This window comes from Polistes fuscatus, unplaced genomic scaffold, assembly GCF_010416935.1.
Source record: "Polistes fuscatus isolate 324 unplaced genomic scaffold, CU_Pfus_HIC Scaffold7, whole genome shotgun sequence".
Lineage (NCBI taxonomy): Eukaryota > Metazoa > Arthropoda > Insecta > Hymenoptera > Vespidae > Polistes > Polistes fuscatus.
The window spans coordinates 8,704,935-8,730,068 of NW_025113151.1; the positions used below are offsets into that span (position 1 = coordinate 8,704,935).

The following is a 25,134-nucleotide window of genomic DNA, read 5'->3' on the forward strand; positions in this document are numbered from 1 at the left end:
TTTAAACACATATGTACTGGTTTAAACATTACATACTTTTTAACATACTTTGAATATAAAATAATTTTAATGTGATATTTTTTTGGATAAAAATTTTATTATCCAAAGTCATCATGTTTAAATCAGAACGTTGCCATGTGATTAAGTTTTTAGTCTATATTGTCTTTATTTTACTCGTTGTAGAATCAGTGTTAGTGCATCGTCATCGTCATCCTAAGGGTAGGAGACCCATCGTGCATTCATCGATGGAGATACAAAGTGAGGATAATTTTGTATTTAATAATTCAACAAACATTTTAATTGTTTTCGGTAATAGTAATGATATTAATAGTATTGTTTTTTATTTCTGTTTCAGATTGCAATCGTGCGCGAAGCAATATACGGGAGTGTTGTATCGATTAAATATAATTAAAATCACGGATTAGAAGCACGTTCGTTCGCTCATTTCAATTCGTTCGTGTTACGCGATTGTATTAGAAATTTTTCATATTAAATTAACTGCGACCAAAGCAGTAATTGCATTAGACTTTGTTCGAGAAAAGTTGTATTTTTATTTTAAAACAGTCGCACAGACTGTTCGCGTATTAGAGTCAGTGCATCAATGAAGATTTTTTTACTTGCATTGACTGTGTGCAAAGCAGTCTTTGGAAGCAGTTGTAGAATCAGTGATCGGGCGCATAATAAATTAAAATCTTACGCGAATTAGAGCCAGTGTTGTTCGCCGTATAATAAAATTTCGGTTTCGCGATAAGAAACTCATCTATAGTTTCTTATTTTCGTTTATACCGCGTTTTTAGATTCACGCGAGGTGCATCACCATGGTGCCACTGAGTTTCATCCCATTGGAATGCATTGTAAGTATTCATTTTAATTTACATTTTATTCGATTTCTTTTTTATACGATTTTGGATTGTATTGCAGATAACTTATCGTTATGTTCTATTTTATGTTACAGATAAGACGACGGATTTTCTTCTTTTTTTAAAGATGTGAAATTCATTCTTCGACGGATCTTCGACGAATCTTCTTCAATTGCAAGTCGGAGAATTCTTCGAAAATAATTCTAATATCAGTAAGAATGAAAATCTTATTACTTCATATGAATCTTTTATCTTTTTTCTCCATTCACTTGTAAAAGTTAACGAGTTAGTAATCGAACCGAAATGACCTATTCGTTGATGCGAACGAAGGTACGGGTGGGTGTACGGCTGATAAAATACTATGACTATTTACGCGAACATTGAAGCGTATCGGTATACGGCGAGGGAGGCACGAAGCGTATTACTATCTGCGGTTAGAAGTAGTGGTAGATATCTATGTAGGATCCAATCGTTGCGGTAGCTCCGGGCAAAACCGTGAACCCTTCTCTCCCTTTTCGAGCATCGAGGCGTCAGCCGTGAACCATTTCATTGGTTCACTAACACACACACATATGCATACATCCAATACATACATGTGTGCATATATGATGGATACATGGAAAACACACAAGAGTCATCTATTTTCATGCCGGATTTTCTGTCGTCTGTTAAAAGTCATTAAATAATTTTTCACAATACATTTTGAGAACGTATCTAGTTATCTATAGTCCGGTTGAAGTAGATTACGATAAAATAATAGCGATTAGGTCTCGATTTCGCTCTTGAGTCGAAGATTTCTTATTGTTAGATTTTAAATGTGAAAAAATCGTCTTCTATAATATTTATCATTGATAAAACGTAATTACTTTGCGAACAACCTAATAGTTAAAAGATTTATTTTAATTGATATAAAATTTTAGTAAGTATGTATAATTAAAAACGTTAACTTTGATATGAAGTAAGTTAGAAGGGAAAAAATTCAAAGCCAAGGATTACTTTTAAGCTTCGGTTTAATACGTGTTTACTCTGCTATAACTTGACTGAAACTGACACGTTAAAACAAAAACGGAATATGTAGAAAATAAAGAAGAAAGATAAACGTTGCAGTTAAGTTACCACCATGTTAAGGATTTATGTTTGGCTGAATAATTTTATTATTATTACTATTATTACATGTGTTGTTTATTATGAAAGTGGTTTAACTCTGTTATTTGAAACAAGTTAATAATTGATTTGTTTATAATTTAAAATAGCATGTGATCGATTCTTCAATATTTAATATTAGATTTTATATAATAATATTTTTTAATTTTATTAAAAAATAATATGTTTGCAAAATACAATAATTAAGTATATATTGAAAGCCCAAGTTCACTGACTAAGCCATCAGACTGAACCTGAAAAGAATTATTGCTATTACAAATAAATAATATGTTTAATTTTTAACATTCAATATTTATCATAATAATTAAATAAAATTGAATTATATAGCATAATTGCATAAGTAAAATTTAAATTGTTTATAATTTCCAATTTTCACAATTCAATAATTATGAAAATCGATTCTGATTGATCGTCGATAAAAACTTGTATTTATAAAAGTAATTCTAATAAAAATCGAATTTACATCGATTTGCATTCCCAAGAACATGGAAAAAACTGATTAGCATTTATCAATATTTTGGAATCGATTGAAATGCAAACCATTAAAATATCTACATATTTAACAAGTAAAATGAACTTTCATAATAAATGGCTCAATTATATTTCAATTGTTCTCCTCTTTTATAGTTATTTTAGCTTCTACTAATGTAAAAGTATTTAACAGACTTTTTTCTCACTTCTTATTATAAATCATATTCTATTTTTCTATCCATTAATGGATTACTACTGAAATACAAGAACAACAAACTCATTGGAGAAGCTATCGAAAAGAGTTTATATTCGTCCTATCGGAAAATTGGAAATATATCCTAGAAGAGGATAGTGGAGGAGAGAAAGATTCGAGAGATAGGAAATAAATTTGACCAAATGATAAACGTTATACTTCGACGATAAATAATTTGTTATTCTTTTTTTTATTTCGTAGAACAATTTCAATTATACGACTTCGATATCGTCGAGACGACAAATATCTATACCTATACCTATCTAGCGATGCACATACACGTACGAGAGAAATAAAAAAAAAAAAGAAAGATAGATAGAGAGAAAGAGAAAAAGAAAGAAAGAGAGAAAGAAAGATAGAAAGATAGAAAGGGTGATCACATCGCGAATGTTTTCGTGAGGGTGGCTACGGAAAAGCCTCGGGCAGATCGAGGTAGATACTTTTTCTTCTTGTTGAGGCGGTATATCAACGAACCGTAAATAAGCGCGACAGGCTCGGCTAACTCCGACACAATGAATATGAATGAGCGTTTCCGCGTAACGCGAGGTCTTGAAATTGCCGCGCGGAAATTCGAGTCCTCGCGAACGTTTTACCCTCCTGGGAAAGGGAGAGAGAAAGAGAAGGAAAATAAGAGAGAGAGAGAGAGAGAGTGTTAGAGTGAGTGTGGGAGAGGGAGAGGGTGAAGAGGGATCGGGTGTCGAATCCCTTCGCGACTATGGCAAATCGAATGTGACGTTATAATGGAAGCGGCATTAGTGGTTTTACCGTTGTCCTCTATTCTCCGAACGAGAATTGTTGGAGAAAGTGTCATCTACACGAACTCGGAAAGGAGGTAGAAAGGGGATGTGAAGGAGAGAGAGAGAGAGAGAGAGAGCCAAATTTTCCCCAAACGCGTCATTTTTTGTGTCTACCTTGACCGAAACGTCCATCCTCGGTTTAATGACAAAGTATCCTCTTGTAAAACGAGACTACTCGCTATAATCGCGTTGAGGGTAACACGGATGATGAAGCGTCATGCTCTATGTCATTTACAATTCTAATAGACGTTGGAGCAATATAAATGATAATCCTACGGCTTCAATTTATAATACCTCCTCGACTTGACGATGAGAAATTTCTTTTAACGAATTTATTGCACTACTACGATCTAACTTTTTAACCGATTTTTCTTTTTCTTTTTTTTTTTTTGTGTATCAAAAGATTACATACGAGTATGCGTATGGACACTCAATTCTGTTTTTATACGGTATATACGTTAGTCAAAAAATTGTATGAGAAAGAAAAAGCGGTTGAAATAATGATACGTTTCCTATAGTAAAATACCAACATCATGATTATTAATGTGCCGGTTTTGTACAATTTTTTGTCTACAATTTCATCGAATTTTCCAATGATTGATCGACCAAAGCCGGGATGCATCTTTGTCATGAAAATTTCCAGATTAAAAATTTGTAACGTACAAAACGTATTTTTCTTTTTAAATCTCTAATGCACTTGATAGCACGATCTATATGCACTTCATCCTAATTAAATTGTTTCGTTAAATGCATTTTGGTTAAACTAACGGTATCGAGGAAAATGATTTTAAAATCGTGTTAAAAGGAAATAAATCGTTTATAAAACGAGAGACGGTTATTTTCTTTGGCTATGTTATTTCAATATTGTGTAAAAAAAGACGTTCGAATGTATGCAGTAGAAAATATATATACGCTATGAGAAAATAAAAAAAAATAAAAAAAAAGGGGAAATAAAAAAGATAAAAAAGAAAATCAGAAAACTGTCGTCTAGCGTAGAATCTCGAACGAATCGGAAAAGTGACGATAGTGGAAAAGGAAGAAACGTTTCCACCCTTCAAATACGGCGACAACGGTTGCAACGATCGATTCTGTTGATACAGTTAACGTTGCTGAAGCTTCGACGATTCAAAAAGAAAAAGAAATAGGGAGAAAAAGAGAGAGAGAGAAAATAACGATCTCGCCGTCACAATGCACATCGACCAACCAACCCCCTAATACCCCACCAGCCGAAAAATGTCTTCATCCAACCCTCTCGAAGGCGACCAACAATTTAGTCGCAGCGGGTGGTATAGTGATTCTTCGTTAACGTTTCGAATCGTTACGAATTTTTCGAGTACCTACCTCGAGTACCACAGTTGGGTCCGTTTTACGAAGTGGAAAGCAAGTATTTGATATTCTTTTTCTTCCTTTCCCTCTCTCTTTCTCTCTCTCTCTCTTTCTTTTATGATATTACAAAACGTTAGAATCTAATAGAGCAATAGCTTTAACACGTTCTATGGGGGTTGAAGGTTATAAACTTTTTCAAAGGATCTCATCTACCATCAGGAATCGTATTTCCTTATTCTCCGGTTATTATCCATGCGTCAAGAAACATCATCTATGATTTATACGAGATAAACTTTCGGATTCGGATTAATAATCATACCTCGTATCTCCAATAACTTGAGTATGTTTTATAAAATCGACGGCATAGAAAACACATAAGTATTCATACATATATAATATAAAGATAATGTATTTATGTATATCTCTCTCAAAGGAATATCTTCGATAAAAGAAAGGTAGGAGGATTCTTTCGTGATTTTTATGAAGAGAATATACCTTGTTTGCGAATGAGGTGTCGGTACAACGAGACGTAAGTTCGTTTACAAAAACGAGGAAAACGAGGAAACGTGAAGAAAGACAAAATGAAAGAGAAGAATAGAAAAAGAAGAATGATCTTTATTTACGTTTTTTAATTATTGGAAAGACTCATTTGCCAAATCGATTTGACAAACAGTAGGTACATAATCTTTATCAGACAATTACCCAATACACATTTATAAATAATACAAAATGATAAATACTACATTTTTTTACATTTTATTTTATGAACCTATGTTTAATTTTAAACATTTTTCATTTATCTTGATGGTGAATACTATAAATCCTCAAAATATCGGGCCCTTTTTTAATCACCCTGTTTACATCAGAATATACAAAATTACAAGTTGAAATTTTTATTTCAAAATCGGCACGAACTCTTTCCTGACAATCCGCAATAATAATCAATTATTTTAATAACATTCCTTTAACTATTTTAGTAATAAAACAGAGAAAGAGAGGGAAAGAAAATGAAAGAGAAGAAAAAGAAATAGAAAAGCACAGTAGGAAAACGAGCTGAGGAGTTTCGTCTGTCATTCGTTCGTTCGTTCGTTCTCTCATTTTCTTTCTTTCTTTATCTCGTTTTTTCTCTTATGACTTCTCTCCATTGTCGGTAAACGTTCATCCTCGTGTCTCGGTTGGATCTCCATCGACAGTTCGAACAGAGGCGAAGTGTCGAGCTAGTGGTCGGGGCGTCGAGTCGAATCTCATACTCGAACGGGAACTCCATTCACGGGAACATAATGGGGAACGAGGGAGAATGGAGAGTACCCTACCCCCTCTCCCTCTCTCTCTTTCTTTCTCTCTCACCCCGTATGTCTCTCCCTTTCTCTGTTTTTCTGTATCTCGTTTTTGAACACGCGTGACAGTGGATTTCTCCTCACGCGTCTACTACACAGGACAGTATTGGATAGGACTGTCCTATAGGACAACGACGTTGTTTCTCCCTCTCAATGGTAAAAAAGAAAAATAGCTGCAAGTTGAAGGGTAGACGATGACGTGTTTAGGCTTTACATTAAAACTTCTTTTTAAATAACTAATACTAGCTGTCGGATAAGTATGAGCTTTTGATTTTGATACCCACAGTTAATATCTTCTTTAATTAACATAATAGTATTAATTAGTTCTAATGGTAATTGTACTTAATTTTATATTGCTATTGTTAATGATCGTTTGCTTGATTTAAACAACAATTTTTTTATCTATATGAGTTAATGTTTGTCAATTGTTTGTAATTAATCATTATTGTCAACCGGCTTATCAACAGTCCTGTATAATTAGCGAATCTTCGTTATTTTATATGCACGAAAAGTAATTATTTGATAAAAATAATAAATGCTGACCTTTCTCTCTTTCTCTTTTCCTTTCTCTCTCATTCTCACCCTCTGTGTTATCTCGCCCTCTGTTCACGTCAGATTCGATTAAATTCTCGAGGCATCTTACCCACGTTTAGTTTGCAAACGTACGCGTAGTGCGTCGATCCACAGAGCGAGCAAACATCGTTAGCCGGCATGTTGGCTAACTTTGGTGAGCCGTTCGCACTGGTCCGTTTGTATGTACGACGATACGTATGCATCTGGATCCTGGAGCATCGCCAACATCGGTGTTGAACGTCAGAGATCTAATCGCTTCTAGTAGCTACGAGACACCCGGATGAACACGCTGCTTCTGGAAATCTTGATCCGTTCCAACACATTTGTTAGTTAACATGCGAGACAAGATATTGATATAGTATATGAGAAAGAGAGAGAGAGAAAACCGCATAACTAAACGTTCAACAGATTAATATCCTGAATAATTCTTCTCACATTTTACACTCGTATCAAGTTTATCTCTGAACTGAAATGTTCATTCTATCAAAATTTAAGGTGGCTAAGAAAAAGATGCATTTTAATCTTGTACTTTCGAAATCGTGGAGATTAGCGTATGTATGAAGACATGCATGAAAGATATTTAGGTATGCGATTATCATGCATTTCGCCGTGAGGAATTAAACTAACTGCCGTGAAACATGGTCGAGATAAAGAAAGAAAAAAAGAAAGAAAGAAAGAAAGACAAAAATAAAGAACGGAAGAAAGAAGAAGGTAGGAGGGTACCTATCTATATGTGGATGAGAAGCGGGTGCAGTGCCGTTGCAAAACGCTACAAAGTGGACGTTGCTGAAAAGATAATGGAGCGGACGATACGTGAATGTAAGTGGAGTTGCCGGAAAGCGTGTCGAGCATTGTCCCGCGTATTACGCATTCTCTGTGTCGCGTCTTTAGAAAACCCCTCCGCGTGCATGTTCTCTTTCTTTCCATCTTCATCATCTTCTCTCTCTCTCTCTACTTCTATTTTTCTTTCTTTTTTTATTTACTCCTTTTTATCTATCTCTCTTTTCCTCTATATATATATACGTTTCGTAAGGCAGATGGGTGTTTATACACGAGGACGGAAGGTCCGCAATGTGTGTTTCCCTTATCTCTCTTCCGTGATGCGAGTTTTGTGTTTACACCACGCAAAAGCGGGCCGCGCGCTTAGGGGAAACGATACACAACGTCGGCATCATCCTGACGCTTTACAACATGAATAAGATAGAACCAGAGAGAGAGAGGGAGAGAGAGAAAGAGAGAGAGAGAGATCTCTTTCTGGTGTCTGAGAACAAAAATATGGAAAATAATGATATTTTTCTTAATCCTTTCGCGTTCGTTAAATTCAACAAATTTAATCAGATGTCTATATGAAGTGTTTTTAATAGTATGAATTATTTAGTAGGATCTAAAGTAGGTCAGATTCGTAACGTTGGGATAGGGATCGTACTTTATCCCCGATTGATCGTCGGAAGCGGATACGTCGTTTTTAATCAAATTAAATTCGCGTGAGAAATTATTTTCTATTTTTATTGTTTAATACTATCGAGAATGTTGAATATATTTATTTATTGTATAAACCATTTATATGGTGTAATGATTCATTCTATTTTTATTATTTTTTTTATGTTTCAATTTTTTCGTCCTAAATTATTTCATTTATGCGTTTTTCATTTATATTTCAATTAAATTTCCTTAAAAATCAGATTTCACTAATGAATATATTAATCAAACTCATATTTCTCTACACATGTATAACGTTAAAAGAAAAGTTTTTAATACTGATCAGAGCTAATTAAATACTAAATACATATAGACGATAATAAACATTAAAAATAGACAAGAATGAATATTTTCGAGAAAAGAAAAGAAACGATGAACACGTGGACATGTAATACTCTCGATGACATCGTTTCTTACGTTCACAGTTTTGCCTCGAGGGAACCTGACGAGATTTGTTCTGTTATTGTCAGGAACTATACTCTTCTACTTCTTCTTCTTCTTCTTCTTCTTCTTCTTCTTCTACTTTTTCTTCTTCTTCTTCTTCTTCTTCTTCAAGGGTCGAGTTGGTAGCACGAACTACAACGTTTTTCCAATTACTTATTTCCCTCTCTGTAAAGAAGGGAAAGACTTTAGTCGTGTCGTTCGCTCGGCATACTTTGAATACTTCTCGTGTTTCGTTTTACACCTTTCCTCTTTATACTCTCTCTCTCTCTCTCTCTTTCTTTTTATTTTTCATCCCCTCTTTTCTTGAGTCCATTATTTAGTGTGCGACTGGCCTGGCCGAACGTGCATTAAATATACACTATACTATACTGCTGCTATATTTTCCGTACTTTTATATCCGGCAGAAACGAAGACAAAAAGGAAAGAAAAAGAGAGAGAGAGAGAGAGAAAGAGAGTCGTCTCGACCCTTCAGTTCTTCCATCTACCATCTCACTCTTATCTTCATCTCGAGAAATAAGGTATAGCCTGCTATTCAACCATAGAAGATCGTCTGGGATTTAGCATGTTGATTATTGCCACCGTCGCTATCCAACTCGCGACAATACAACTCGCTAATAATTACTGTTTACAATTTCAACGACGCCTATAGACACAGAAAGAGAGAAAGTAAAAAGATAGAATGATAGAAAGAGAAAGAAAAATAAGGACACTCCAATGATTCGTCCTGCCGTGAAAATTTGCCTACGACTTGCAAAAGTTTCATGGAAAACAAAGACCAAAGAGGAAGGATGAAGACGAAGACGAGGAAGACTTGCTACGATAAGGAAAAAGTGAGAGAGAGAGAGGGAGAGAGAGAGTGAGAACCTTCGAGGTCAATTTAGGTGAAAACTGTAGTCTAAGGGTTGAGATTGAGTATTAAATGAATGGTGTGAGTAACTTGGCCAGCTATCTTCTCTTCTACTTTTCTGCTTTTCATAGACTCCCAGTTAGTCGGCTGTTCCAGCCAACGAAACTCTTTCACAGCTCTGACATCATCCTCCTACGAAAACCGTGATAATTAAGTGTCCGCCCTGGTGTACGATAATTAATCGTCAGCCCTTTTCGATGCTTTCCGGTTTAACTACCGCGATACTTGGTTGCTGCTTTATCACCATTTTAAATTCGTTATGATTTTCTACAGAAGGAAAGCTTATTCAAATTTTTATTAATATAGTTGATCATTCTTTTAATGAATTCTCGGTATTTCCAGTAAGACAGAATAGAATAATGTAGTAGAAGAGAAAAAAAAACAAAGAACAATAAAAAATCATTATCAAATAGAAAAAAAATTACAAAATTATAACCGAACGGATTTCGTAGGGTTTGATCGAAAAATTTGTCGTTTGATGGCATTACGTTTGGATAGGACATATTTCAAAAACAAATTGCTGAAAAAGGAATGAGAAAGAGTTTCGACGAAAAGCACTTTTGTCGAACAAGTTGACGAAGCTTCTCGATCAACGTCGAACTAGTATTCGTAGGGTGAGTGAGGGAAAGAAATAAAGAGAGAGAGAGAGAGAGAGATTGAGAGGAGTGGTTAGAGGTTGGGGGGCAGGATTGAGGGTGGGAAATCCCGGACGGGAGTATCGAGCGCCGGTGCGTGCTTCTGACAGCTTCGAACACGTTCGCGGAAACATCGTGTCCTCGGGGAAGGGGTATTTGACGTTTGACGTACGTCCTTGAAATTTTTATTAAGTACTTCGTGCCGCGATAGTCTCGTCTACGTTGCTTTGTAACCACCGAGTTGCGTGAAATTTCTATTCCCTGCCGTTAATCCGTTTAAAAATACTATTCGTATACTGCGAAATGGGAAAGAGGGAAAGAAAACAAATGAAAAGTAAAAAATAAACATTTAACTTAAGCGCATAGCACACCACCATTGAAGAAGTTTCGTTTTAGGTAGTAACCATTCTCTCCGATTGAAATAAAATTCATCGACGTTTATATCTCTAAAAGAAAAAGAGAGAGAGTAAGGAGAATAAAAATAAGATAATGAAATAAAAGTACGCGTGATATTTCGGAAGTGTAGAACGTGTTGTTTGCGCTGGTCGACTGTGAAATTTCAATTACGCGTATGCCAGGTCTGATTCGATTATCGAGGACGGCTTGATTACCGATTCAATTGTTGCGACGAGTGCGCCGAGGAATTCGTTTCTATTTGCAGGAAGCATGCGAATACGACCGATGCATCTATTATGCAACGCGTTCTCGGACTCTATCTATGCCTATGATGGCGTTTTGGTGTCCTATTGCCAATAGGGTAGGAACATTTAATCCCTATTCTCATTTCTATTCTTCTTTAACCCTCTGTAAGGTTTCACCTTCCGTGTGATTTCAAAGTCACGTATCATCAACATTCTTTTTCTATTTGGTTCATTCATTTTTATTGTCCTTCTTTCTAAATCTTTTTCTATTTTTCATTTTTTTTTCTAAAATCTAGTATCTCGGAAAATATTTTTATTCGTTATTAATTTTCATTTAAGGGGTTGATAAGTTACGCTACATTTTTTTATAGTTGTGAAAAAAATTCGGACAATAAAGGGTTGATCACGAGTATCTCTACTAAAAAGCACTTAAAATTATCGCGTGACTTTGTCCATGTTTTTTTCTATTATCTTTCTTACTCATCTAACTTATACTCGTATATATTTGCATACATTACAACGTAGACATTTTAATCAAATTACAGGTGAACGACAAAAATCAAATTCTCGCAATCAAATGATAATAGAACGAAATTATAATATTCTGTTTTTTATTTCATTATTACTGTACGCGTGTAAACACATTATGTATCAGAAAACGATGAAAAATTTTTACACTGCTAGCATTTATTAACTGATATCCGAAAAATAGTATTTTCTAATTGTACGAATATTTCTTACAATTCCTGAACCGTGTTAGAGTAAAACCGTATTATAGGAATACCGGTTTATTTGTATTGTACCTGTACGATGTGACAATATATCAAAAATAAAATTAAGTAACATCGTAGAAAATGATCGATTGATCATTTTTATGATTGTCCGAAATTATTACTTTTCACAGTACATTTTGTTCACACGTATACTAAATGTCATATCCTGAAACGAAAGGAAACGAACGCCCTATCATTTTCGTCTATCTCGTACTTTATCTTTTTCCTTTCTTTTTTTCCTTACTCTTTCTCTTTACTTTCCGTCTCTCTCTCTTTCTCTCTTTCTCTCGGTATGGTCGTTCGCGCGTGTCGTTTCCACCCCTTTTTTTTTCACGGGAACGTTAACTGTCTCTCTCGAGGCGCTTAAACGACGTAATGCGGCAATTTTGTTAGGCGCTACCAGGAAATCAGCGGAGATGCGAGAACGGATAGTGGTGGGCTCTTGTCCATAATGGCCATTAAGCGGTCTTTCCGCGATAATTACTGTCAGCCGTGTGCCAGTGTTTCGTTGAAAAGAAGTGCTGACTCTCGGATAGCGCACTTTTCGCCAATGGCTATGGGATTCGAACTAAAAGAGAAAAATGAAACGAGCAAGTGAGAAACGGAAGGCTTTTCCTATTTTAACAAATGATCACGATATTAACCCGACCTCTTATCTATTCTATCAATGGCAAACAAATTTCTTTCGCAATTAATACTTTAACTTGTGTTAATAAAAAAAAAAATATAATATATTATATCATTGTTTTATGAATCATGTATTTTTTTTTTTTAATTGTATAACATATTTCACAAATATTTATCATAGGAGTAATATCGAATATAAATCAACGATCGATACGAAACATCTCTTGATCGTTCTGTTTTACCTACAATCGATTAATAATTGTTCTTTTGAAAAACCGGTTGTCTTGTAACATCGGTAGGTAAGACAAACGCGATATAAATCGTGATCGTTAATGATCCATATGAACGAAAATGAATGCGAAATATTACGAAGAGAAGAGTTGAAAGAAAGAAGGAGAAAAAAAACTCACTGAGAGAGAGAGAGAGAGAGAAAAAGAAAGAAAGAATTTGTAGTGGGGAGTGGTAAGACGATTACGAATTTCATGCAGGGTCAAACCAGATTCCAAGTTAATTGTGTTTCGGTCAACGTTGCCTCCAACCTGTTGAGAGATGTTTCCATCACTGTTCTTATAATATAATTTAAATAAACATAATATTGGTATAAATAAAAAACGCCGATATGAGAATCCAATAATTATTAGTTTCATATAATTTAGATTGTTTTACTATACGTAAGAGGTGGATAGTTGAGAGAAAAATGAGGTCCTGAATTCTTGGAAGGAAAAGCTTAGGAATGAGAAGTCGCGTTGGATGGTTGGTACGACAGAGAGGATAAAAAGAAAGAGGCGCGATATCTTTGCCTGGAGGAAACTGCAGGGACCGCATTGCGCCAGGATCGCGCATTCGTCCGTGGCGAGACCGCAAACCACGCGCATTTTACTTCAAAGGTAGAAAACTTTTGAGGAGAGCGTATCCTGTTTCTTCGTGCGTTAAGTAACGGAACGTAGGCAAAGACTAGAAAGAAGACAAAGAATAAAAAGAAAGCAAAAGAAGAAAGAAAGAAAGAAAGGGAACGAGAAAGATAGAACTCAGGAGTCTGAGAAAAAGGGAAAGAGAGAAAGAGTGCAGAAAGATCCTGCATTATTTTCCATGGTATAACTCAGAATCCGATAGAGAAGAAACAGAAGAGAAGAAGAAGAAGAAGAAGAAGAAAAGGAGGAGGAGGAAGAGAAAAAAAAACAAAAATAAACAGAACGGGTTGGGGTTGGTAGGGCGAGGAGTGGGGGTAAAAACGAGCTGGATGTAAAAACGATGACAGAGGAATTTCGAAAGAATTCAAAGTACGTGAAAGATCGTATGATCGAGATCTCGAAGAAAACTCGCTGTTGATCATTCTCTCTGTCTCTTTCTTCCACTCTTGCTCTCTTCTAACTTTCTCTTTCTCTCTGTTTCTCTTATAATTAAAGAAGAAGAAGAAGAAGAAGAAGAAGAAGTAGAAGGAGTCTCGAAGATCCCTTTTGATCGTGCGATCCGTGCACCGAAGAAGAGGATCTGGCAACAACGTGAGGAGGTAGAAGGATCTTGTGGGAGAACGTGGGCCAAGATAGAGAGAGAGAGAGAAAGAGAGAAAAGGATATAAGAGAAGGAGTAAAGGAATGAAAGGAACAGGTAAGCGAGAAGGAAGGTGAACCTCGGTAAGAAAAGGAGAGGAAGCAGGTAAAAGAGAGAGAGAGAGAGGAGAATGAGGGGAGAGTGAGGGTAAAAGGTGGAAGAAGAAACGGCGGGCAAGCAAGCAAGCAAGCAAGCAGAACCCTGGTCCAGAGAATCGTAAAACTCGACTCGCACTTGAGGAATATCTCGCGTTAAACTTTGAAACTTCCGTTTGGGAAAAAGAAAAACTTTCTTTTTTCTATTTGGAACAGTTACGCTGACGACAACGACGACTACAGTTTAGTTTTTACAACTACAGTTTTCTTCCTTACCTGAGAAAACTTTGCGCTACTACTAAACGGAATAACGACACGTCGAACTTTGAGAAAACAAGGAACGTTGTCGTTGTGAGAAAGAAAGAGATAAAAGGGGAGTGTGTGAAAGAGAAAGAGTAAGAGAGAGGGAAAGAGAGAAAGACAGAAAGAGAAAGAGAGAGAGAGAGAGTGTAGGATGCCGTCGAACGACTCGGACATAGTGGCTGCTCGCGTGCAACGATAATATTCGCCCACGTGTGTATGAACATTGTGAATCGTGTATATATACACATATATATATATTTCCTATATTACTAGAAAATCTATACAAGTGATCACGAAAGAGCTTTCATACCTAATCTCATCAATTTATTCTCCGTTGTTTTTTTTGTTGTGCCATCGTTAAATTTCCTATTTGTAAGTAAAATCGTTTTATTATAGTAATTATTGTTATTACTAATATTATTAGTTTTGTTATACGAAGAGAGTGGAAATACTATTAATTTATTTATACTTGTCTAAATCTCTAGATATTTCTCTCTCTCTGTGTATACGAATAAACATAAGCACAACAAGAACGTGCCTTCTCTGCGGTCGAGTTTGAATAAATTCCTACAGACGAAGAGAAGTCACTAGTCGTCGTGTCTTAGTGTATGTGTATTCGTTTGCGTGCTTGCTTACGTGCATGTGCCCGTGTGTGCATATACTGTTTACAAAATTAGGAGCTAGGGTATATTCGGTAGGATTAATTCTAGCTAACATTTGAGTTTATGGAAAACAATGATTATCTTAGTTTACTTTCGAATTATGTATCAATTTTTTTTTGTAATAACATTTATTCATGAGAATTTTCAAACAAGAGAAATAAATCTGTAAGGATCTAAGAAGAAAATATTTGTCGAATTAATATTAGGAACTTGAGAAAGAATGAAACTAACAAATACGTTTGATATTAAAATTAAATAAATTTGTTAAATAATATTCAAAAAATATTTCTCATTATAATTGTCGCAAAAGTAAATAGAAAAAAGTAGCAGTAATATTGAATATAGAATTTAAATGGTAAACCTATCAACAGTTTACGGTATACATACCTGTTTATACCGAAACCGGTATCAGACGGATCGGTATTTAATAAAAGTTTAATCCTTAACAATTGATAATACAGATTCCAATTAATTTGTTACTGCTTCAAATAAAATAAATAAAACAATATTTAAAACGATAATAACAAATTATATATAAACATAAAATAACATTCGAGTATAGAATTAAAATAAAAAATTAAAAGGTTGTTAAAAATTGACAGGATGGTGGTGGTGGTGGTGGTGGGTTTAGTGTTAAAGGTTTCGCAAATTCGTTGTCGGCGGGCGGTTTACGAGAACAATCGGCGCTTGACGCGTTCGAAAACTACAAAAGCCGAACTAATTAAAAGGGAATCAGTCGTGGAACCGTTAACACCGACTGAAAATTCAGATCGAGTTGGACTCATCGCTAGGCCGCACGACGACTGGCCGGCCAATGACGCGTCGCCTGCACCGCCATAGCGACGCAAATCAAATATTAATCGTGCAATTAGCGCCGATTGTACTTTAATCGGTGTTGCTTTTTTAACCCCTTTCCATTACATGCCCACCCTACTGTCCCCGTACCCCCACCCCCTCCTATTACACGCTTCTCTTTATCCTTCTCCCTCTAACTATGCATGCTTTTCTTCGAACCTGCAAGCCTGCAAACGTTTGACATCGTTACAACCAACGCATCCGACAAAATATTCGACTCGATATGACATATGCTTGCGTAACTACTATACATCTATCTATGTGTTTGTGTAATTTGTATAATATACGTGCGTGATAGACGGACACGCCTCGTCACCTCCATTAATATCCGATTATAAGCGAATTGCATGAGCTAACGGAACAATGCATCAAAATATGAAAACTCAAACTCCCAAATCGTATGCAATTTTCCTTACAAGTCCTGTCTAATAATTAAAAAAAAAAACTGAAACAATAACCGCTTAATAACGAACGCCAAATCGTTTGAAATTGTTCTTATAAATTCTACTTAATTATTTAAAAAAAAAAACAAAACCAATAACGATAATATCTCAAAAATAAAATACAATAAAGCACTATGGCAAAATCTAAATCATTCAAAATTGTCCCCGTTAATCTGATCTAATTATTAAAAAAGAGCAACCTCCAAAATAACGATAACAATATTAAGAAAATTAATGCATACAAATGAATAACGTGCAGGCAATGGTAAGCAGGGCCGTTACTATGGGGGCGGTGCCAGGTGCCGCCGGAGTTTCCGGTGAGGCTGGTTTGGCCGGTGTACCTAGACTTTTGGAAGATTTAGCAAGACTATCCGAGGACAAGGACACTGCCGACATCGTATTCCTTTTGGGTAGAGACGAGACGCCGGTTTATGCCCACAGAATCATACTACAAGCAAGGTTGGTTCATCATTTGTTTTTCCATGAATACATAAACTAATCCTTTATCCGATAATAATAATAATAATAATACAAGAGCTTATATTTCGCCAAAAAAAACATTTTTTTTATTAGATTTAACATGAGAAGAAATATAAGAGCTTATATTTCGCCCAAAGAACATTTTATTATTACATTTAGAAACATTTTTCAAACGATTCGGGTAGATAGTTAGGTAGGTAGGTAGGTAGGGTTGGTGTACGTAACCCCAAGAGCGAATTTTCATTAAAAAAAGCTCAAACTCTCCTTGGCGAGGAAATTCAATTTGCACCAACGGTAAAACCAAAACGCGAGATTCTACCGGTTTCTGTAGTTTTACTCGGACGAGAGAAAACAAAAATTAAAAAGAGAAATAACAAAATAATAATAATAAAAAAAGGAGAAAAGAAAAGAAGAAAAAAAAAAAGAAGAAGGAAGGAGGAAGAACAAGAAAAATGCTATTTCAGCAAACGAAATTAAACCTTTTTCTCTACGCGTACGCTATTTACGCGCAAAATTTACGAGTTTACGAGTTTTGTATTAGATGAAAGTACACGTATCCTTCTCCTTCTCCCTTTCTCTCCCTCTCTTTCTCTTTCTATTTCAAGCTATATCCAAAAAAAGAATATGGGGAAAGAAAAAAGGTGAAAAATGTGGAAGAGAAGAGAGAAAAAGTGTAGAATGAGCGAGTAGAGTGATATGAGTGTGGCTTTCCTGGCGTAATGAGATCGGTTCTTTCCTCGTTTTCTCGTCATCGATATATTTTCTCACGTTTACCAATGATAAAATACTGTATATAACTGTAGAAACTCGTAGCAGTAACAGAAATATCATGACTGTCCCGTAAGGAAAAGCTGAGCGGAAAACGAATGAAAATCACGTTAAATGAAGTAACGTGACGCGTCCGGGGAATGGATTTAATTGTTAATCGTAATTTTTATTAAAGCGACGAGTAAGTCTCGTCGATCGAGTAGCGAGATTTCCTTGGAGAATTCCTCTACGTAGCCGAGGAACAAAGTGGAGGAAAAAAATCAAGATAAACGATGAGATACACGACAGAATACGAAAGACAGAGAGAAAGAGGGATAAAGAGTGTGATGAGGATAGAGAAAGGGAGAAAATGAGAGGGATAGAAAGAGAGAGATAGAGAAGATAGAGGTATTAAAAGTGATAAAGATGGCGATAAAAAAGATAAGAGAAAAAGAGAGAGAGAGAGAAAGAGAATAAGATAGATGGTAAAATGGAGAGAGAAGAAATGATAAAGATAGAGAAAGACGAAGAATGAGGGAATTTGGAAGAAAGAGGATGAGGGAGATAGAGATAGAAATAGAAATAGAGATTTAGATTGAGATAGAGAGAGAAACAGATAAAAAAGAGTAAATAGAAAGAGAGATTGAGATTCAGAAATAGAGATAAAGAAGGATAGAGATTGATTTAAATAAAGAAATAGAAAAAGTTAGAGAAAGAGAACGATAGAGAAATAAAGAGAAATAAAGAGAGAGAAAAAATCAGATCGAACAAAATAAAGAAAGAATGAAATTCGAGTGAAATTTGAAGATAAAGTAAGAAAATTCTTGAAATGTTTTGCCATATAATTTTTTTTTTCTCGTACTTCGTTTATTTTTTTTTTTAAAATTATAAATCATCGAAAGTCGATAAATCTATATCATCTTAAAATTACATTAACGTATAATTATATTAGCTTTGTAGGTTACTTGAAAGATAAGAAATTGTATTATCTCGATGGTATTGTCTTCTCATCGTTAATGCAAAGGCGCTATATGGCCGAGGAAAAACGTGTAGTATGTCTGGAGTACATCCGTAAGTTACTGCCCTTTTCTCTCTTGTTCTCTCTATCTCTCTATTTCTCTCTTTTTCTCTTATGCTCCTTTCGTCCTTATGGAAAGCAGAAACCACGGTGCCTTGTTACTTAAAAGCGGCTAACTTACTTTGGGATAACTTCGTTAAGAAGTTCCTTGCTACTGACAGAGTTGGTAGAATAGAAAGAAGAAGGAAAAAGAAAAAAGAAAAAAAAAAAATAATATAAAACGAAGCAGAAAAGAAAAGTCTGAGAGTGACAGTCCAGCTAGAATGACTGGTGCTTCTTCTAACGAGGACAATAAAACTAAATTGACGATCATTTTTGTAAACTATCGTAACGTCATTCGCGTCTGTGTGTGTGTGTGTGTGAAATAGTAATTTGTTATAACAAAATAATTATCAATTTAATCGGATAGATTTCTAAGCTCTTTATTATTCATATTTAAATATTAATTACTAATTATAATAACAAGTAAATAAGATAAAAACAAGCCTGTAGAATAATATCTTCAAACTAAATATCGAACAACGTCTCGTCGTGGCCACTATCGTGGAAATAAATGGGAAAGTTGTAAGGGATTTTTTTTTTTTACAAATAAAAATCTATAACAAGATGAAGATGAAAAACAAAAAAAAACAGAGAGAGAGAGAGAGAGAAAGGATAAAGAAAATGATTCAGGAGAAAAGTTTAGAACGTTAGACGTCGGCTCGAAGATGATTGGGATGAATAGGAAAAAGCCGATTTTAGGTTCTTTCGGTTAAAACTAATGAACGCGCGAGTGATTATCGAAGGAGACTCGTACCAAACCAAAGTCATCGAACTTTCTTGATCGGTGTAAGCACGCGCGAATCTCGCTCGCCTGCTGGCTCGATGGATTTTAATTAAGGAGATCCGATTGTTACCGACGAAACGAATCGTCCGGCCGTTCTAATTAGTTGGACAATGAGAAAGACAGGGATAGGGAATGAAAATGAGAGAGGAAAAAAGGAAAAAAGGATAGAGAAAGATAGAGAAAGATAGAGAAGGATAGATAAACGTGGCTTTCCTTTTTCCGCGATCAGTTTTTCTCCTTCTCATCGTCTCGATGCACTCTCGAATCGAGGGAATTCTAATTATTGTAAGAAGGGATTGATATTTAGTCGAGAGAAGAAAAGGGATGGTTGTTGAAACGTCCAAGGGACGGCCGGCAGCCAGTTTTCCACAGAACAGGACGGCGCTAATTGTAAAGTCAATTACGATATTTCCGCGAACCCTTTTGATACCGGTATGGAAGGGACGAACAAGCTCTTTGTCGTTCGTTCGTTCGTTCGTTCCTTCTTTCCTTGCTTTCCTCACCCTCGTCCCTCCACTTATTCCTCCTTTCGCCCTCTTTTCGCCAGGCTTTCGGCCACCTAACGCCCTCCTCTCGATCCCTTTGTCAAAGCGATCCTCGGAAAATTAAGTTACGCATGCTCCTGACAGACGTCCGCGGAAGAAACGAATGGACAATACGCGACCGCACTCGAATTCTCATCGGTCCATTCTATTTCTCTCTTTTTCACTCTCCTCTCTCTCTTTCTCTTTCTCTCTCCATCTATCTTTCTCTCTTTTGTATCTACTGAAATCCTGCTAAAATCGTAATCTCTTCTCTCTTATACTCATTCTTGCTATCTACCTATCTATCTATCTATCTTTCTTTCGTATGTCCCTCTAGAGTACCACTATCCTCGTTATATTTCTAAAGGCGAGAGAATATCACCTAGACAAGCCCTCCAAAATACCATTGTCTTCCTCTCCTAACGGGATATCATGCCGTCTGCTTTTGATATACCTCTTACAATTGTTTCTATCATTAAATCGGATTATAAATACTCGCGTTATTTCTCGATATAATATGGAGCTGGTTAACAGGCCATAACGATTAAAATCCACTTTCAGTATTGTTGACGAATTTATTATCAAATCACTCGATCGATCTTTAACTCCAGTAAAAATGAGAATAATTATTACGTCGGTTAAATATTACACGTTAAGACAATGTCGATTATTCTATCGATTTTTTTCTACTTTTTGTTCGAATTGTTTATCCCTTTTTAATACCTTTTCGAAATATTAGAAACATTGAATGTTTATAAAAGTAATCATCAAAATTACGAACTACAAGTTTGCCACCCCCTCCTAATCAATAATAATTACAAAAACTAAACTAAACTAAACGTTAAGAATCTTTCTAAATCCTATACCAACTTGACAAAAAAAGAGAAGAAAAGAAAATAAAAGAAAAGTAAAATAAAAAAAGAAACACAAAAGGAAAAGGTGTGACTAGGTGACTACAATGACGGACGCGAGGAACTAGAGGTGTGCCAGCAACCATCAACGATGACATTTCTCTCTCTCGTGGAGAGTAGAATTGTGAGAATGAGAGAACGTCGAATAGAAAGAGAAAGAACTAGAAAAAGAGAAAAGCAGAGAAAGAGAATGAGAGAGAGAGAGAGAAAGAGACCCCGTGCAACCGGAAACCAAAGCGGTTTTTGCACGTAGATCGACGGAGCCGCCATATAATCGCATGCTTGGTCGTTAGTAGCGAAGCCTGCGGCGACATTCAACCCTTGCCGACGTAAAACCAAGCAGCAGCCACGACCCTCGTTTCCTAGCCACGTCGTACCGCCTCGTGTATTCCCCCTTCCCACCCTCTCGTCCCTCTCTCTTTCTCTCTATCCTACTTGCTTCTACTAACCCTTTCCAAGTTGCGAAAACCACCCCCACCATACCTTCTCCCATCCCCTATGCCCCATCCCCACTCGCTTCTCCTAACACCTCTGACTTGCATCAGACTTTCTCTTTCTCTCCTTCTAACGTTAGTTCTTTTTTCCTTTTCACCTTCTTCTATTCTCTCACGCTGATTTTTGGTTTTCTTTGATAGCAATGCTGCGGCAACCTTCTCTCGTGATTAGAGAACCACCCTTCCCTATTTTTTTTTACCCCTCCCTCACTCTTCTTTTCCTTCTTCTTCTTCTTCTTCTTCTTCTTGCTTTGTCCTTTTTTTCTTTTGCTTTCTTTCTCTTTCTCTTTTTCTTTTTATTGCTCTCTCTCTCTTTCTTTTTTTTTTGACGTACGCCCGTCTTTTCCGTCAGCTTTGCGCAAAAAACTCAGGGGCAAAAAAGGTACAGGAACGAGGAACGAGGAACGTATGACGTGCGCGTTGTGTTTTAGATGCATTGTCTGATTTTTCCTCCTTCCTTTACCGTTTGTGCCACCAGCTAGCAGATCGTTAAATCTTACCCAAAATCATTAAGAAGGGTAGTGATGGTGGTGGTGGTGGTGGCGGCTTACTCGAATAAGAAAATAAGGGGAAGTATTTATTGCGATAGTAAGAGAAAGGGAGGTTTTATTGGTTGCGACATAATATCAAATGAAATGTGATAGATATTATCAAGTGTGAGGTAAATGAAATAATATCTCTGATTATAATTTGTCAATAATAAATATTTCATTTAGGTACTAATTATTGTAATAAAAAAAATAATTTTTCTATTTATAAGCACTTATTTGTCATAAGACAAATGATTTAATTAAGGATTAGATGACATAATTGATTAGAGAAACAATCCTCATAATTTGATTATACAAAACAATCCTCAACTATTACACAATTCTGTTGAACGGTAAATCTAATCATGAAGAGGTTGTTCTCTTACAGATGTTCGACCTAGTTTAATAGATGCCTCGTGACAAAGCTAAACGCTCAACGGATGAGAGAAGGACAGAAAGAGAAAGAGATAGAGATAGAAAGAGAGAGAAGGATAGAATTCGTATCTCATTTGTCACAAGAGATGATATCCTACGCAATAACGTTTGTAGAACGACGTTTCATTTCAAGATCAGAGAAACGAGTTTCCCTTTGAGTCAAAAGCGAATTGACCTAGTAATTTGTTCGATGAAAATTCGTATGAAGAGAACATGATTATCATTCAATCGGACAGCCGCTAATTAGCCTATTATGTAATCACTTCTACTAATACTGTTGATGTTTTCATTGAAGTGAATGAGTAGTGTGGTTGGTTCTCTCGTAGAAGTTTTAGGGAAAACACCTCGATGCTAAATTTAGAACACTCGGAAACGACACAGGAACGACAGAATGGAATTTCAAACCGGTTCGGACTAATTCGAGCGAATGCCGATCTTTCGATTACGCGGACCTCTGAATGTCTGTATATAGGATAACGATTCTGCTTTATATGTGTCAGTCTCTCATTTTTATGTGTATATATATATTTTATATATCACAGATATTGGAAAATGCTTGAGCTTTGGTTAAACCGGTTGAACAGCGACCTAATGAAGCATTCCTATCAAAGTAAATAGGCCAAACACACACACACTTTATTGTTACATATGTGTATGATATAATCCGTTGCAAGCTTCCAAAAATAGTAAACGTATATAGAACGTTTTATTAAACACTCTCCTATATTCTGTACAATCTTCTAAGTATAATATACACATCTACAGTATTGATAGAATATCGATTTATATATTAATAAAAATAAATTACATTAAAAAAAGAAAAACATTTGTAAAAAGAAAAGAACAGGACGATACAATACGCGTAAAAATTCTGCACGATTTTAAAGAGAGAAAAGAGAAGAAAATTCTTGGATAAAAATTTTGCTTTTTCGAAACGATCGAAAGTACTTTTAAGTGTATACCTACGCCCTCGTTTGTAGACACGTAATAGTAAATTCATCTACGAGAGGAAACAGAGAAAAAAAACAAGAAAAAAAGAATTTTCGGTATGGATAGAAAGAAATAGAAAATAAAAAAAGAAAGTGAAGGAAAGCGTGTATGCACGGGAACACACGATGCACACGAGGAACGTTTGATATTTTATTTTGCTTCTCGTCAACGTCGATTCGACGAGGGTCGCACGCTTTTCCAGCAGAACATTTTCCACGATTTCTTCTCGACTACGACGTCGTCGTCGTCGTCGTCGTCGTCGTCGTCAGGGCGACGCTCGGGTGTACGTCGGTATAATATCAAAGCCTCTTCCATTTGCGTTCGTCGGCTCTTTGACACATTTTCTTTTGATTCGATACGCGCAAGAGGCACGCTTTACGTGCTTCAAGAGGGAACCACCCCCACCCCCTTCCCTTCTCTTTCTCTCTCTTTCTCTCTCTTTTTCTGTTACCCTCCTTCTTCTCATTCTTCCTACGTCACAGCCACCATCGTCAAAGTCACGAGAACATGGTCGTCGTAGTAGTGGACGTCGACTCCTGAAAGCTACGCTTAACGACTCGTCCGTTTTTGCTACCCCGATCTCCGACTTTTTCATTCCTTTCCTCTCCTTCTTTCCTTTCTTCCCCTCCTCCTCCTCCTCTTCTTTCTCCTCATTTTAACCCTCGCCCCACTCTTCCTACTTCTTCTACTCCACCCACCCACATCACCACTTTGGTGAATGTCTCTAATTGAAAAACGGCCCGTTTCCTCTACTACCAACGTACATCCTTTCTTTCTTTCTTTCTTTATTTCTTTCTGTCTTTCTTCCTTTTTTTTATCTTTTTTCCTTTCTTTCGTTACACGACATTCCACAGTGTAAATTCAATTTCGATTTGATGCACACTCTCTTTTTCTATCTTTCTTTCTTTCTTTCTTTCTTTCTTTCTCTATTTTCTTCTTTTCTTTATCTTTCATTCTGTCTATGTTTAACTCTCGGTACTACCGTGCCCTCGGAAAAGGGCCTGGTCGACTGGTTTCAAGGTACGTCGTTGTGCTCCATTTAACACACGGGCTCTATGACTCCTTCCGTACGAGAGAGTATTTCTCGTGTCGTTGACTTCACCAAAGAAATATTTACTACTCGTTTAATAATAATTTTTCAAAATCTTATTTCTTTCAATTTTCTTTTCTTTTTTATTTTTTTTTTTTGATATAACCAAACATACGTTAAAAATAATATATTTTTATAGAAAAATCAATCAAATCTATTCATTCTCCTTTGAACGAAAAAAAAAACTTCGACCGAAAGGAATTGTTTGTTCGCATTCTAAACGATCAAAGTCTTCGGTTTATCCCGATGATTGTAATTTTGATAGAAAAAATGAGAAAGAAAAATATTCCCGTTGAAATATCAATATCTAGATGCGATTCTTTAAAAATCCATTTCTTTCTTCCTTAAAATGAAATCCAAAGTTACAAAGCGAAATGAGATGGATGTTCGCACTCCAGAAGACGATCAAAGTTAACGCGCGATCCCGAAGATTGTAATAGATTAAAAAATGATTAGAAAAATATTTTTCCCGTTGAAAAGTCAATACCAATATCTCTTTGAGAATTCTTGTTTTGTTTCTTTCTTTTTTCTTTTCCTTTTTTTTCAATACGAAACTCAAAGTTTCAATGCAAAAAAAAAAGAGTTGCGTGTTCACACCCTAGACGATCAAAATCGACGAGATCGTGAAGTTCCTTTACTCTCGTCAGCATCCTCTCGTTTTTCCTCGATAGTAGACGAGGGGGTAAAGAAAAGACGGAGACGGGGAGAGAGAGAGAGAGAGAGAGAGAGAAAGAGAGTAGTAACAACTAAGGAGAAGGATAAAGATAGATGGATAGATAGATAGAGAAAGAGAAGAGAAGAGAGAGAGCAAGAGAGATGAGACTTTTCGAAGG

The 25,134-nt window shown here is 35.9% G+C and overlaps 1 protein-coding gene across 1 annotated transcript in view; it reads left to right on the top strand.

The window, feature by feature from the left end:
• The first annotated feature begins 1,011 nt into the window (after window positions 1-1,011).
• Window positions 1,012-25,134, top strand: part of LOC122524182 (serine-enriched protein) — a 29,573-nt gene continuing 5,450 nt past the window's right edge. The window contains exons 1-2 of the mRNA XM_043646288.1: window positions 1,012-1,072; window positions 16,456-16,655. Coding sequence (XP_043502223.1) covers window positions 16,459-16,655 — 197 coding nt within the window. The 5' untranslated portion in view covers window positions 1,012-1,072; window positions 16,456-16,458. The remainder of the gene's footprint in view (window positions 1,073-16,455; window positions 16,656-25,134) is intronic.